The sequence below is a fragment of the Melanerpes formicivorus genome, unplaced genomic scaffold, assembly GCF_026170545.1.
Source record: "Melanerpes formicivorus ecotype bairdi unplaced genomic scaffold, bMelFor1.0.p_v2 SCAF_148, whole genome shotgun sequence".
NCBI lineage: Eukaryota > Metazoa > Chordata > Aves > Piciformes > Picidae > Melanerpes > Melanerpes formicivorus.
This window is the reverse complement of record NW_027142500.1, coordinates 236,476-251,962: the sequence shown is the minus strand read 5'-3', so window position 1 is coordinate 251,962 and position 15,487 is coordinate 236,476. Positions and strand designations below refer to the sequence as shown.

Genomic DNA, 15,487 nt, shown 5'->3' with positions numbered 1-15,487 from the left:
TCTGCAGAGAGTCACTTCCTTTGACTCCTTTGCCTAGCTGGTTACCAAATGTTTACAGAGGTTTAACGGGATTTATGGACTTCAGATCAAAGATATCACATATGGCACTGCAGAGACTCCATTGTTCTACTAGGACCAAATGCTTAGAAGTCTATTTTGGCCAATAAGATCATCCCAGTGACAGGACTGAGATCCAAACCATGTGTAAGGAAATTATCAGCCTGTTCTGCCACTGCAGTGTATTGAATGGAAAGCAGCTCAGTATGCAGTTGCAGGAGCTGCCTATCTCATGTGGTGACCACAAGGCAGCTATCCAGTGAATCTTGCCAGTAAGATTTTTGCTCATGAATAGAATTAACTAGGTTGGAAAAGACCTCAGAGGTCATTGAGTCCAACCTATCAGCCAACACCATCTGATCAATTAAACCATGGCAGCAAGTGCCTCATCCAGGCTCTTCTTAAACACCTCCAGGGATGGGGACTCCACCACCTCCCTGGGCAGCACATTCCAATGGCTAACGACTCTCTCAGTGATAAACTTTCTCCTCACCTCCAGCCTAAACTTCCCCTGATGCAGCTTGAGACTGTGTCCTCTTGTTCTGGTACTGCTTGCCTGGAAGAAGAGACCAACCCTCACCTGGCTACAACCTCCCTTCAGGTAGTTGTGGACAGCAAGAAGGTCTCCTCTGAGCCTCCTCCTCTCCTGGCTAAGCAACACCAGGTCCCTCAGACTCTCCTCATAGGGCTTGTGCCTGTGAACAGTTGCAAGCTGTCTCTGTTCCCACACCAGAAGAAGAGGAGAGGAGAGGTTCGGAGAGGAGAGGAGAGGTTCGGAGAGGAGAGGTTCGGAGAGGAGAGGAGAGGAGAGGTTCAGAGAGGAGAGGAGAGGAGAGGTTCGGAGAGGTTCGGAGAGGAGAGGTTCGGAGAGGAGAGGAGAGGTTCGGAGGGGAGAGGAGAGGTTCGGAGAGGTTCGGAGAGGTTCGGAGAGGAGAGGTTCGGAGAGGAGAGGAGAGGAGAGGTTCGGAGAGGAGAGGAGAGGTTCGGAGAGGAGAGGAGAGGAGAGGAGAGGAGAGGAGAGGAGAGGAGAGGAGAGGAGAGGAGAGGAGAGGAGGGGAGAGGAGAGGTTCAGAGGGGAGAGGAGAGGTTCGGAGAGGAGAGGTTCGGAGAGGAGAGGTTCGGAGAGGTTCGGAGAGGAGAGGAGACTCAAGGAGAGGAGACTCAAGGAGAGGAGACTCAAGGAGAGGAGACTCAAGGAGAGGAGACTCAAGGAGAGGAGACTCAAGGAGAGGAGACTCAAGGAGAGGAGAGGAGAGGAGAGGAGAGGAGAGGAGAGGAGAGGAGAGGAGAGGAGAGGAGAGGAGAGGAGAGGAGAGGAGAGGAGAGGAGAGGAGAGGAGAGGAGAGGAGAGGAGAGGAGAGGAGAGCAAGAACAAGACCAGGGTGGAAAAGACCTTTGAGATCATCAAGTCCAACCTATCACCCAACACCATCTAATCAACTAAACCAGAATATAATGCACATGGAATGGAATCCCTTCCTGGCCAGTTCAGGGTCACCTGTCCTGTGAAGACACAGCTCCTTCCCCTGTGGCTGTTCTGTCACAAGCCAGTCAAGTGGAGGCCACCCAGTGGGTAACAAACCATGCTCCCCCTGTGAACTAAAAAGCCCCTGTGGGCATACACTGGCAGTGCCCTTCTGGGCCTTCTCAAATTGCTTAAAGCTAGCAGGCAGCCCTGCAGACAGCATCCTGGAAAGCAGCTGGACACTGGTCTCTCTCTGACATCAGCTATAGGGTGCACCTCCAAAGTACACCCCGAATGCACTGGAAAGGGATGGCAAAAGAAGTGTTGAGAAGAGGGAAATGAAGAGACAGCTGAGGTGTGCTCCCTTCTCCTTCCCTCCCCTCCTGAGAGCACTGAGCTAAGGAGAAGGGAGGTTGGCCCCCACATTGTCCTCCTTCAGAGGGAAGCTGAACTACCATTTCCAACTTGCTTGGCAGATGCTCGGAGCATCACGAGCTGGAGGATACGCTGAGGTGAAGCTCTCTCGATGTGTACTACTTTGAACTCATGAATATTTCATCACTGGAGAGAGAGAGAACCTATGAATGAATAATTCAGGAGTAAGGGGATGGGTTTGAACCACTGCTGGAGGATGAATTTCACTTTTTGAGTCACTAAAATTGTGTGGTTTCTCTGAAGTCCACCTTAATTACATGCACCTACAACCTTCTCAGAGAAGCCTTCAAGCCACTTTTGCACAGGAGAGGAACAATCACCCCTTGGCCCTTCACTCTAATCAATGGGCAACATCCAACACTCAAACCATGACATTCACAGAATCACAGAGCTGTCAGGGTTGGAAAGGACCCCAAGGATCAGCCAGTTCCAACCCCCTTGCCATGGGCAGGGACACCTCACACTACAGCAGGTTGCTCACAGCCACATTCAGCCTGGCTGCAAAAACCTCCAGGGATAAGGCTTCCACCACCTCCCTGGGCAACCTGTGCCAGTCTCTCATGGGGAAGAACTTCTTCCTAACACCCAATCTGAATCTACCCATTTCTAGTTTTTTAACAGTCCTCCCAATCCTATCACTCCCTGACACTCTCAAAAGTCCCTCTCTAGCTTTTCTGTAGCCCCCTTCAAATACTGGAAGGCCATAATAATGTCTCCTTGGAGCCTTCTGTTCTCCAGACTGAACAGCCCCAACTCCCTCAGTCTGTCCTCATAGCAGAGCAGCTCCAGCCCTCTGCTCATCCTCATGACCTGTCCCTTCCTTGGGTAGGTGTGAGAGCAGACATCACACAAGTGCTGGTTGGAGAAACCTTCAGGGCGTTACCTTCCCTCTGGAGTGAGAAAGAGTAGAGAGGAAGAAAATAGAGTTGGGAAAGATTGGGAGAGGAAAGAGTAAAGCAGTATGAATTGAGCAATAAAATGATAAGGAAGGAAGCAACACAGCTGCGTGCAACAGCAGTGATGTCCTTGCTCTAATTTCATTTTGAACTGAGCCTTGAAGATAAAAAAGAGAGAGATGACTGAAGAACAAGGAGAGATAAAGGACTGGAGAAAAAAAAAAAGGACATAAAGGAGTACTGATAAAGGAAAAAATAATCCTAGTTTTCTAGTGAAGCAAAACAAGAATTAAGCTGAGATCTGCTTCCAGCTGGAAAGATCTGGAGTTTCAAAGGGGCTTAGAGGAAGCTAATTTTGCTAAACCCGGGGCTGATGTGGCCATCTCAACTCATCTTTGGTGGAGATGTGGGGACAGACAGGACCTACATACAGCTCAGGGCTGATGTGGCCATCTCAACTCACCTTTGGTGGAGATGTGGGGACAGACAGGACCTACATACAGCCCAGGGCTGCTGTGGCCATCTCAACTCACCTTTGGTGGAGATGTGGGGACAGACAGGACCTACATACAGCCCAGGGCTGATGTGGCCATCTCAACTCATCTTTGGTGGAGATGTGGGTATAAACAGGACCTACATACAGCCCAGGGCTGATGTAATCATCTCAACTCCTCTTTGGTGGAGATGTGGGTATAAACAGGACCTACATACAGCCCAGACCATCTCATCTCGTCACCTCACACCTTTTGATAAACAATGGGGAGAAAAAGGCACTTCAAGGGTGCAGCTCATCTGATCCATCTGCAACCCCAGCCAGGCTAAAACCCAGCCCAGAGGGCAGCAGCAAGTTGTGGTCACAGGAAACCAGCTGTGGGCTCCAGCACACAGGGGCATCCTGCCTTACCTGCATTAAGAGAACAAGAAGATAAATACACAAAACTTTGTTTTCTGAGATTCTTCCAGCTGTGTCCAGTTCTGGGCACCTCAATTTAAGAAGGATATTGAGACACTTAAATGTGTCCAGAGAAGGGCAATGAGGCTGGGGAGGGGTCTGGAGTACAGCCCTGTGAGGAGAGGCTGAGGGAGCTGGGGTTGCTTAGCCTGGAGAAGAGGAGGCTCAGGAGAGACCTTCTTGCTGTCTCCAACTCCCTGAAGGGAGGTTGTAGCCAGGTGGGGGGTTGGTCTCTTCTCCCAGGCAACCAGCACCAGAATAAGAGGACACAGTCTCAAGCTGTGCCAGGGGAGGTTTAGGCTGGAGGTGGGCAGAAAGTTCTTCACAGAGAGAGTTATTAGCCATTGGAATGTGCTGCACCCAGGGAGGTGGTAGAGTCACTGTCCCTGGAGGCTTGGATGTGGCACTTGGAGCCATGGTTTAGTTAGTCATGAGGTGTTAGGTGACAGACTGGACTGGATGATCTCTGAGGTCTTTTCCAACCTTACTGATTCTATGTTTCTATGATTCCTCTTGCATCCCAGGCTGACCAGTCACAGCATGGTGGCCCTCAGAACTGAGAGAGCTGCTAGATCTCAAGAGTCTTACATGCCTCAGAGGCTCACGTGCCTCAGAGGCTCACCTTGTGTGCTTCTTTGAATGCTTCTTCAGTGCATTTTGTTTTGCAGATTCCTTTACAGGACTCATCAACATCATGACTGACATCATCTGGCGCTACACTGGAGATTTCATGGCTCCTGACATCGTTTGCAGAGTCGTTCGCTACTTCCAGGTGCGGCAACCTCGCGCTCCCTTGCGTGCCCAAGCTGCTGTGGCTTTGTGTCCCCAGGGCAACAAACCCCAGCAGAAAGGCTGTAAAGACAGCATCAGGACTGATAAATGCTGAAGGTGTTTGTTGAGAATCGAAGCACTTTTAATCAAGGCACTTTCAAATCTTGTATTTTGGGGACAAGAGGAAGGAAAAAAGATCTGGGTGAAAATCCGAAGTGTTTGGGGTCATTTTTACAGAATCACAGAAACATTCAGGACAGAAAAGAGCCTCAGCATCACCAAGTCCAACCCAGAACCCTACTCTGCAAGGCTCACCCCTAAACCATAGCCCCAAGCACTGCATCCAAACCACCCTGAAACACAGCCAGGCTTGGTCACTCCAGCACCTCCCTGGGCAGCTCATTCCAATCCCTGACCACTCTTGCCATGAAAAAAGGGTTTCCTACTGTCAGTCTAACCCTACCCAGTCACAGCTTGAGGCCATTGCCTCTTTTTCTGTCACTAATTACCTGTGAGAAGAGCCCAGCAGCAGCCTCTCCACAATGTCCCTTCAGGGAGTTGTAGACAGCAGTGAGGTCTCCTCTCAGCCTCCTCTTTGCCGCACTAACCATCCCCAGCTCCTTCGGTCGCTCCTCATCAGATTTATTCTCCAGGCCCTCCACCCCCTTTTTAAGTAGAAGCTTTAAAATATTCTTATCCCAGTGCTCTTGCTGACATTATTTTCTGCAGTGAATGTGTCTCAGCTGTTGCCTTGTGTACCTTCTGCCACAGGTGGTCCTTCTCTATGCCTCAACTTACGTTCTTGTCTCACTGAGCATAGACCGGTACCATGCCATAGTCTACCCAATGAAGTTCTTGCAAGGAGGTAGGAGAATTTCTGTACCTTGCTGTTCTTGTGGAGATTATTCATGTTCATGCTGGTTGCCAAATGCTTAACCTTCTTGCCATGCATTATTCATCCCTGCTGCAGCAACATTTAGGCTCCGTCAGAGTTTTCCAAATGGCAAAGGATCTGCGGCTCCCAAGATTTATTAAGCTGCACTTGGCCCTCAGCAGATTTTATGAGTGTTGTGTTAGCAAAGGCTGAAATGACATTTAAAAAGAGGGGGGGGGGAAAGAATCTAAGAGGGTTTTTTTTCCCATTATCTTCCAGCATTTTGGGAAGGTTGTTTAAGGGCAAAAGCTAGCCCAGAAGAGCTATGGTGCCTATTTGTTCTCCCTGAAAAGCTAATTCAACTAGGGGGTATCTGAGAATTCATACAGCAGTGTGAGAAGAGGACTTAGAATCATAGAAGTGTAAGGGTTGGAAAGGACCTCAAGGAGCATCCAGTTCCAACCCCCCTGCCATGGCCAGGGACACCTCACACTACAGCAGCTTGCTCACAGCCACAGCCAGCCTGGCTGCAAAAATCTCCAGGCATGAGGCTGCCACCACCTCCCTTGGGCTACCTGTGCCAGTCTCTCACCACCCTCATGGGGAACAACTTCTTCCTAACATCCAATCTCAATCTACCCATTTCTAATTTGGTTCCAGTCCTCCCAGTCCTATCACTCCCTGACATCCTCAAAAGTCCCTCCCCAGCTTTCTTATAGCCCCCTGCAGATACTGCAAGGCCACAATTAGGTCTCCTCAGAGCCTTCTCTTCTCCAGACTCAACAACCCCAACTCCCTCAGTCTGTCCTCATAGCAGAGCAGCTCCAGCCCTCTGCTCATTCTCATGGCCCTTCTCTGGACACCTTCCAGCCCCTCCAGATCCTTCCTGTAATAGAGGCTCCAGAACTGGACACAGTGCTCCAAGTGGAGTCTCAGCAGAGCAGAGCAGAGGGGGAGAATCACCTCCCTCGACCTGCTGGCTCTGCTTCTTCTTTCCTGACCCCCTAAATAGTCCCTCCCCAGCTTTCTTGTAGGTCCCCTTAAGATACTGGAAACTTCCAAAGCTAGAGCCTGTAAGTCTGAGTGTTGTTTCTGATTATTTCTTCTATTTGTTATGCTCACAGCACTCAACTATATATCCTGGCTGCTTAGCAGCACAACATACAAAACCATCATTTCTTTCCTGCAAAGCCCTAAAGTGGGGATGTTAAGTACCTTGCACTAAGTGAATAGACAGGAGTAGCAACTGGGGAGGAAGAGGAACAGTTACAAGCACAATGAGGTCTGGAAGATGTGTTTTAATCAACAAATACCATGCTTGGAGTTGTGCAGTGATGGCTTTTGAGAGCCTGGTCTGTCCAGGGGATCAGAGTGGTGGTCCTGGCTGGCCTTAATAACCTGGGATTCAACCACAGCCCAGGCAGTGCTGCAGCTTTGGCAGATGTTAAGCTCTGAAAACTTCAGATCCTTGCATGAAGTTCAGCCTCACGTTCCCCAGCAGGCAGACCAGTGGTTTTCAGACAAGGGGCACTGCTATCAAAGTTTTTCTCAGGGGGGCTTTGGGAGGTGCAGAGCTCTCTGCAGCTGCTGCCAAAATTGCCCTGGGCTGTGGAGAGCTGACCAATGGGCTGAGCAGGGTGAGCTGTGAGATATACCTGCTGACTCCTCTTCTTCATACATGGTACAAGCAAAGGTAGCACTTGTTAAATTCCCCTCTGGGCTTAGTAAAGAGCTTGGTGGTTAATCTTTGCAAAACACTTTGAAGTTAAAAGGGGGGAAAATAGAAAGAAAGAAGGAAACACCAAAACCACCAAATCATTTTAGTTCACTGTATCATAGTATCAGTCAGGGTTGGAAGGGACCACAAGGATCATCTAGTTCCAACCCCCCTGCCATGGGCAGGGACACCCCACACTAGATCAGCCTGGACAGAGCCTCATCCAGCCTGGGCTTAAACACCCCCAGGGACGAGGCCTTGACCACCTCCCTGGACAACCCATTCCAGGGCTTCACCACTCTCATGGTGAAGAACCTCCTCCTCACATCCAGCCTGAATCTCCCCACCTCCAGCTTCATTCCATTCCCCCTAGTCCTATCACTACCTGAGATCCTGAGAAGTCCTTCCCCAGCCTTCCTGTAGACCCCCTTCAGATACTGGAAGGCCACAATGAGGTCACCTCAGAGCCTTCTCTTCTGCAGACTGAACAGCCCCAACTCCTTCAGTCTGTCCTCACAGGAGAGGTGCTCCAGCCCTCTGATCATCCTTGTGGCCCTTCTCTGGATACCTTCCAGCACCTCCACATCCCTCTTGTACTAGGGGCTCCAGAACTGGAGGCAGTACTCCAGGTGGGGTCTCACCAGGGCTGAGTAGAGGGGGAGAATCACCTCCCTCGACCTGCTAGCCACACTTCTCCTGATGCAGCCCAGGATCTGATTGGCTTTGCAGGCTGCAAGTGCACACTGAGAGCTCATGTTGAGCTTTTTGTCCACCAGCACCCCCAAGTCTCTCTCCTCAGGGCTACTTTCCAGCCAGTCACTGCCTAGCCTGGATTTGTGCCTGGGATTGCCTCGACATGGTACAAGCAAAGGCAGCACTTGTTAAATTCCCCTCTGGGCTTAGTAAAGAGCTTGGTGGTTAATCTTTGCAAAACACTTTGAAGTTAAAAGGGGGAAAAACAGAAAGAAAGAAGGAAACACCCAAACCACCAAACCATTTCAGTTATGTGTAAAAGCCTTTTCTTTCAAACTCTCTCTCTCTCTTTTCCTATGCCTGCACCAGAAAACATTTTCTTTCCTTTTTAAGATGCAGAAGAGGAGATAGTACACCCAGCCCGAGGGGCAGCAGAGCCAGCAGCTGGGTGCAGTTCTGGGGTAGGGAGGAAAGCCAGGAGGAGAGTTAACAGTGACAAAGCTCTCCTGACTGGCAAGGACTGGCTACCACAGAATCATTGTTTGGGCTGGAAGGAACTTTTAAAGGTCATCTCATCCAACCCTGCAGTGGGCAGGGGCATCTTCAGCTAGATCAGGGACAGCTTCAACTAGATCAGGCTGCTCAGAGACCCATCCAACCTGACCTGGAACATTTCTAGGGCTGGGGTTTCTACCACCTCTCTGGGCAGCCTGGGCCAGTGTTTCACCACCCTCACTGTAAATTATTTCTTCCTTCTGTCTAGTCTAAATCTCTCCTCTTTTAGTTTGAAATCATCAATTTTCTGTCACAAGAGGCTCTGCTAAAAAATTGTCCCCACCTTTCTAACAGGTTCCCTTTAAGGGCTGAAAGGTCTCCCTGAAGCCTCCTCTTCTCCAGGCTGAACCTAAGGCTCTCAGCCTTTCTTCATAGCAGAGGTGTTACAGCCCAGTACAAGGAAAAGGCCATGTTCAAAAGGAAGAAGGAGGTAGCTGTAAATCCAAAAGAATAATCTAGAGAGGATATTTACCACAAAACCTTCCTGAAATATGCATAAACATTCACCTGTCTGAACCCAGCTGTTCCTAGGAGAGATGTTGTGTGGGTGGCTTTTGAAGTGCCCTATTCTGCTGCTCTGCAGGTAGTGAACAAAGAGGTTTACAAAACTTTGCTGATGACACAGAGAAACTTGAAGAACAGTTCTGAGTCAGCCTGTGGCAAATCTCTCTCCAAAATGAAACACTTGTCCTCCAAAAGCCTTCCATCAAGAAGTGAGAGTTGCTTCTCTTTACCAACTGCTAAAAAAATATTGTTTCCAAGTAGCCTTGAAATGTAACAACCCCCAAACATTTTGCTCTGAGCATGTACAGAAATAATGCTCATTGTTTGGGTTTTTTTTAATGGTGGTTTAATTACTAGCCTCAAGGCAGGTTAATAAAACACTTGCATGGCTCCTAAGAAAGCAAACTCCCCCAGTTCAATATTTTAGTCTCGCCCTGTGAGCACACAAATGAGCACAGAAAGTGCAGGATGCAGGAAATGATAGATCAACATCCCAACGCTTCTGCTCTGTCAGAGAGTCATACAATCATAGGATGGTTTGAGTTGGAAAGGACTTTGAAAGCTCACCTAGTCCAGCCTCCTGCAGTGAGCAGGGATTCCCCCAGCTAGATCTAGTTCACAGCCCCATCCAACCTGACCTAGAATGTGTGCAAGGATGGGGCATCCACCACCTCCCTGGGCAGCCTGGGCCAGGGTTCCAGCATCCTCACTGTAACCAATATCTTCCTTCCAGGTATTCTATGACCCAAACAGCACCAGGGGAAGTTTAGGCTGGAAGTGAGGAGAAAGTTCTTCACAGAAAGAGCAATTAGCCATTGGAATGTGCTGCCCAGGGAGGTGGTGGAGTCACCAGCCCTGGAGGTGTTCAAGAGGGGATTGGATGTAGCACTTGGAGCCATGGTTTAATTAGTCATGATGTGTTGGCTGATAGGTTGGACTTGATGATCCTTGAGGTCTTGTCCAACCTTATTGATTCTATGATTCTAAATCTCCCTTCTTCTAGTTTAAAACCATCACCCCCATTCCTGTCACAGCAAGCCATGCTAAAAAAAACCTCTGTTCCCATCTTTCTTGGGGGCCCCCTTTCAGCACTGAAAAGCTGCAGTGAAGTCTTCCTCACTGTATAAAAAAACTCTTTGTTCGATCTAATCTGAATCTACAAAGACATCACTAAAACAAATCACAAAACTGAGACTGGAAAAGCAGCTCAGGAGTTGCAGCAGAAGACATTTTATGAACATTCCACCACGGCAAAAAATTCTCCGCCAGCAGAACACAACCTAAGGTGACAACAGAACTGCTTAAAAGACAGAATAACAGAAACATTCAGGACAGAAAAGAGCCTCAGCATCACCAAGTCCAACCCAGAACCCTACTCTGCAAGGCTCACCCCTAAACCAGAGCCCCAAGCACCACATCCAAACCACCTTCAAACACAGCCAGGCTTGGGGACTCCACCACCTCCCTGGGCAGCTCATTCCAATCCCTGACCACTCTTGATGGGAAAAAGTTTTCCTACTGTCCAGTCTAACCCTACCCAGTCACAGCTTGAGGCCATTGCCTCTTGTTCTATCCCTAATTACCTGTGAGAAGAGACCAGCAGCAGCCTCTCCACAATGTCCTTTCAGGGAGTTGTAGACAGCAGTGAGGTCTCCTCTCAGCCTCCTCTTTTCCAAACTAATCATCCCCAGCTCCTTCAGTTGCTCTTCATCAGATTTATTTTCCAGGCCCTTCCCAGCTTCCTTGCCCTCCTCTGCCCTGGCTCCAGCACCTCCACATCTCTTTCGTGTTGAAGTGCCCAAAACTGGACACAATACTCCAGGTGTGGCCTCCCCAGAGCTAAGTGCCAGGGGACAATCTCCTCCCTGCTCCTGCTGGACACAGCATTGCTGATCCCAGCCAGGATGACTTTGGCTTTCTTGGCCACCTGGGCACACTGCTGGCTCCTCTTCAACTGCTTGTCCGTTAGCACCCCCAGGTCCCTCTCTGCCAGGCAGATTTCAGCCACACTGCCCCAGGCCTGTAGCATTGCTTGGGGTTGTTGGGACCCAAGTACAGGACTTGGCATTTGGCCTTGTTGAAGCTCATCCTGTTAACATTGGCTACAGATCACATAAAACCAGCCAGCCAACCTCAAGAGGCTGTAAACTCTGCCCGGGGAGGTGGTGGAGTCACCATCCCTGGAGGTATCACAGTATCACTAAGGTTGGAAGAGACCTCAAAGATCATCGAGTCCATCCCTTCAAAATGGGATTGGATGTGGCACTTGGAGCCATGGTTTGGTTGTCAGGAGGTGTTAGGTATTAGGCAATAAGTTGGACTTGATGATCTTTGAGGTCTTTTCCAACCTTATTGATTCTATGACTCTATGAAACTGTCCCTTGCATGGCTCTGGGCTGCAAACGATGCTCGAGTCCATCAGATCTATGAACTGTTATGCTTTGGGAAAATTTACACTTCTATGATGTTTGCAGACTTAACCCAAGCCTTTCCCTCACCTAGATGTCCCCAGATTTCCCTGAAGCCCTAGATGCACAGAGCTGTGTTTCCCTGAGAGCAGTTAGCATTTCGGAACGAGCAGGAGAAGCGAACGCTTGCCACTGGGGCCTCATAAAGCAGGAAATTGCTTTTGGAATGTTTCTCTCTCACACTTTGAGGATTGCTCGCTGAGCTTCCAGGAGGAAAGACATCCTCCTTGATCTGCATAATTTAAAGGGCCTTTCTAGTTCACACAAAACCTCAGGGATTTTGCAGGGCAATAACAATATTTCGAACCCAAAGCGTTCCAGATCAAAAAAAAAAACACCAAAAAGCCTCTGCCCACACCTGCTCACAGGATCACACAATGGAAAGGCTTGGAGGGGACCTCTGGGGAACATCCAGTCCAACCACTCTGCTACAGCAATTTTACCTAGAGCAGGTTGCACAGGGTCAGACCCAAGACGGTTTTGAATCTCTTGAGGTAAAGAGACTCCACAACCTCTCTGCACAGCCTGTTCCAGTGCTCTGTTGCCCTCACAGGAATGAAGCTTTCCTATGTGCTGCACCAAGAGAAGCAGAGCCAGCAGGGCCAGGGGGGTGATTCTCCCCCCACCACTCCACTCTGCTGAGACCCCACCTGGAGCACTGTGGCCAGTTCTGGAGCCTCTATTCCAGGAAAGATCTGAAGGGGCTGGAAAGTGTCCAGAGAAGGGCCACGAGGATGAGCAGAGGGCTGGAGCTGCTCTGCTATGAGAACAGACTGAGGAAGTTGGGGTTGTTCAGTCTGGAGAAGAGAAGGGTCTGAGGAGACCTAATTGTGGCCTTGCAGTACCTGAAGTGGGCTACAAGAAAGCTGGGGAGGGACTTTTGAGGGTATGAGGGAGTGATAGGACTGGGGGGGATGGAGTAAAACTAGAAATGGGTAGATTGAGATTGGATGTTAGGAAGAAGTTCTTCCCCAGGAGGGTGGTGAGACACTGGCACAGGTTGCCCAGGGAGGTGGTGGAAGCCTCATCCCTGGAGGTTTTTGCAGCCAGGCTGGCTGTGGCTGTGAGCAACCTGCTGTAGTGTGAGGTGTCCCTGCCCATGGCAAGGGGGTTGGAACTGGATGATCCTTGAGGTCCCTTCCAGCCCTAACACTTCTATGATTCTATGTGTTTAGGTGGAACTTTGTGATGTAGTTTGTGGCCATTGCCCCATGTCCTATCACTAGCCCCATCCTCTTGACCTCCACCCTTTAGGGAATTTTCTCAATGCTTACCAATGTCTCTTAGTCTGCTCTTTTCCTCAGCCTCAGGCCTGCCAGCCTCTCATCTTCAGAGAGATGCTCCAGTTCACTCATTATCTTCGTAGCCCTCTGTTGGGCTCCCTCCAGAAGTTCCTCCTCCAATGTGACTCAGGAAGAATAGCTGAGGATCACATGCACTCCACAGATTGGCCCTTTTCCTCCACGTTTTTCAGGCTGATCAATCTGGATTTTAGCCAGAAGATGTGAGTGGTGAAAGCAAAAGCCATGGGGCTTTGCTCCAACCCACTGATTTTTCCAAAATCCCATGTCTGCCACAAGGCATCAGTTGCTTGCCTGCTTATTTTGTCCACCTGGTAGCAGAGGATGCCCAGAAGTCAAGGGGAAGCAGTAGCCCAAACCTGCCAGCTGTTTTGGCTTCCTTCAGATCCTGTTCCTCACTGCGAGGTGCATCAATATCTCCCAGCAAATGTCTGCTGTGGCAGATAAACCAGAGCTGAGCACTTGAGCACCAGCCCAGCTCAATCTCCTGCCCTGTCTCATTGTTACCAGTCTACCCTTGGAGTGCCTTGGGCTTATGTCCATCAAGAGGAGCTGGATTTGGCCCTCACCACGACACAGGGAACTGCAGGAGATGCTCAGGCTCTCCAGGACCAGGTTTCTTTGGGGCAGTAAAGTTGCAGCTGGAGTGGAAGACAGCTGCTTGTGCAGCTTTGTTCTGACCCTGAGTGAGGCATTTTCTCTTCCCTGATAGGAAATATTTTGCAAGCTTTCTCGCTTCAAGGTGCATTTTGTTTCCATTCCAAAGAGGAACCTCCCCCATGAGCACATCCAGTATGCTCTGATCTACTTTACAAGCAACCCTTCCCATTCTCATCCTTCCTCTCTTGCCTGTTGCACAAGGGTTCCTCTTTTTCTGTCTCTGTGTCCTTCTACTGAATGCCACTTGGCTGTGCCAGGGTAAGAGCATGCGGCAGGGCTGCCCTTGGGTCCTTTGCATTCATTCATGCACAGAGGAACCATTTCCATCTCATTTTTCTGATTTGCTGACCCCATCGGGTGCCTCTCAGAGTGTTTCACACGCAATGGGCACCTTCAGCCTCTTTCAATGCAACACGTGAAACAAGCCCTTAATGATAAGGCTTTTTAGCATGACAACAAAGAGCTGAAAGCCCCAAATCCCTGTTCTCCTTTGCAAGCTTCTCAGCGTTGGCTGCAGCCCCTAATTCCCTTTCTCCACTCAGTCTCCTCTCTCTCACTGCCTTTCTCTCAGTACTGCTGCATGGGGCGGGCTGCAGCAGCACCCCCGCTAACCCCCTCTCTTTGCCTCTGTTGCACAGAAAGACAGGCGAAAGTTCTTATCGGGGTGGCCTGGAGCCTCTCTTTCCTCTTTTCCATCCCCACTCTGATAATCTTTGGGAAACGGCAGCTCTCCAACGGGGAAGTGCAGTGCTGGGCTCTCTGGCCCGATGACTCCTACTGGATCCCCTACATGACGGTGGTGGCTTTCCTGGTCTACTTCATTCCTCTGATCATTATCAGGTAAGCCCGCGGTGAGTGCTGTGTCAAGTGTGCAACCAGCTGAATGCTTTCATTGCTGCTCCTTCACTGCCTCCCCACCCCTGCCTTGGAGCTGCCTCGGCTTTTAGCGCATCCTGCGCAGGTTGCCGTCCTTGCCCTCTGTGTTCTCCACGGGGTATTAATAGCCAGAAGCATTTGCGCGGAAACAAAAAGGACTGAATACCCTAAGCGTGTCCACTTGTCTCCACAGCTTCAGGCTCGGAGCTTGTCTTTATAAATCCAGTCTGAAGCTGCAGCTCTGGTGACAAAACACACTTTGAATGAAAGGGCAGGAAACGGCACTTAACGCTAATTAAAATTAAATCGCCTTAAAGTGCTCTCCAGCTCCCTAGCACTAGAAGAGCGTTTCCTCACCAGGATCAGAAAGAAATCTCCGTGCATCGCAAGCTGCCCAAGCACTCCTAAAATAGAAGCAAATCAAATTCTTCCCGGTTCGTAAGGGGAAACCTAAGCTGCAAATGTCTGACGCTCGTTTGCCCAACATCGCGAAGGTAATGTGCGGCACAGCCTGCTTCAAGCTGAGGTCAGCCAACATCCCAGGCTGGGCTTAGTGAGCAGTGACTTTCATTGCCTCCCCCTGAGGCGCTGCCATTAGCTGCTGTTAAACAAAAGTTACCTACCTGTGAGGCTCTACTAATGCTAAGGGGCAGCCAAAACTGCCGTGGGAGGAGGAGGAAGGTTCCTGAAAGGCTTTTGGTGCCAGCAACTTGTCGTCTGAGCCCATTCCTTCCCCCCCACCCCCCGCCTTGAATTCCTTTTCAGTAGCAAGGTTAGGACAGGATTTAACAGAAATCACAGAAACGTTCAGGTTGGAACAGACCCTCAGCATCACCAAGTCCAACCCAGAACCCTGCTCTACAAGGCTCACCCCTAAACCATAGCCCCAAGCGCCACATCCTGACCACCTTGAAACACATCCAGGCTTGGTGACTCAACCACCTCCCCTGGGCAGCTCGTTCCAATCCCTGACCACTCTTGCCATGAAAAAATGTTTCCTGATATCCAGTCTAAAGCTATCCAGTCACAGAGGCCATTGCCTCTTGTTCTGTCACTAATTACCTGTGAGAAGGGACAAGCAGCAGCTTATCCACAATGTCCTTTCAGGTAGTTGTAGGTAGCAATGAGTTCTCCCCTCAGCCTCCTCTTATTCTTGGTGTCTGTCCTGGTTTAGACCCAGCTGGCAGCTGAACCTCACCCAGATACTCACACAGTGCCCATCTCCAACCTCCACTTCTAGGTGGGATGGGAAGGAAAATTGGG

At 49.9% G+C, this 15,487-nt stretch overlaps 1 protein-coding gene across 1 annotated transcript in view; it reads left to right on the top strand.

Moving 5' to 3' along the window:
* Positions 1-15,487, top strand: part of NPSR1 (neuropeptide S receptor 1) — an 85,322-nt gene that overhangs the window by 41,680 nt on the left and 28,155 nt on the right. The window contains exons 3-5 of the mRNA XM_068168660.1: positions 4,474-4,577; positions 5,348-5,441; positions 13,987-14,188. Coding sequence (XP_068024761.1) covers positions 4,474-4,577; positions 5,348-5,441; positions 13,987-14,188 — 400 coding nt within the window. The remainder of the gene's footprint in view (positions 1-4,473; positions 4,578-5,347; positions 5,442-13,986; positions 14,189-15,487) is intronic.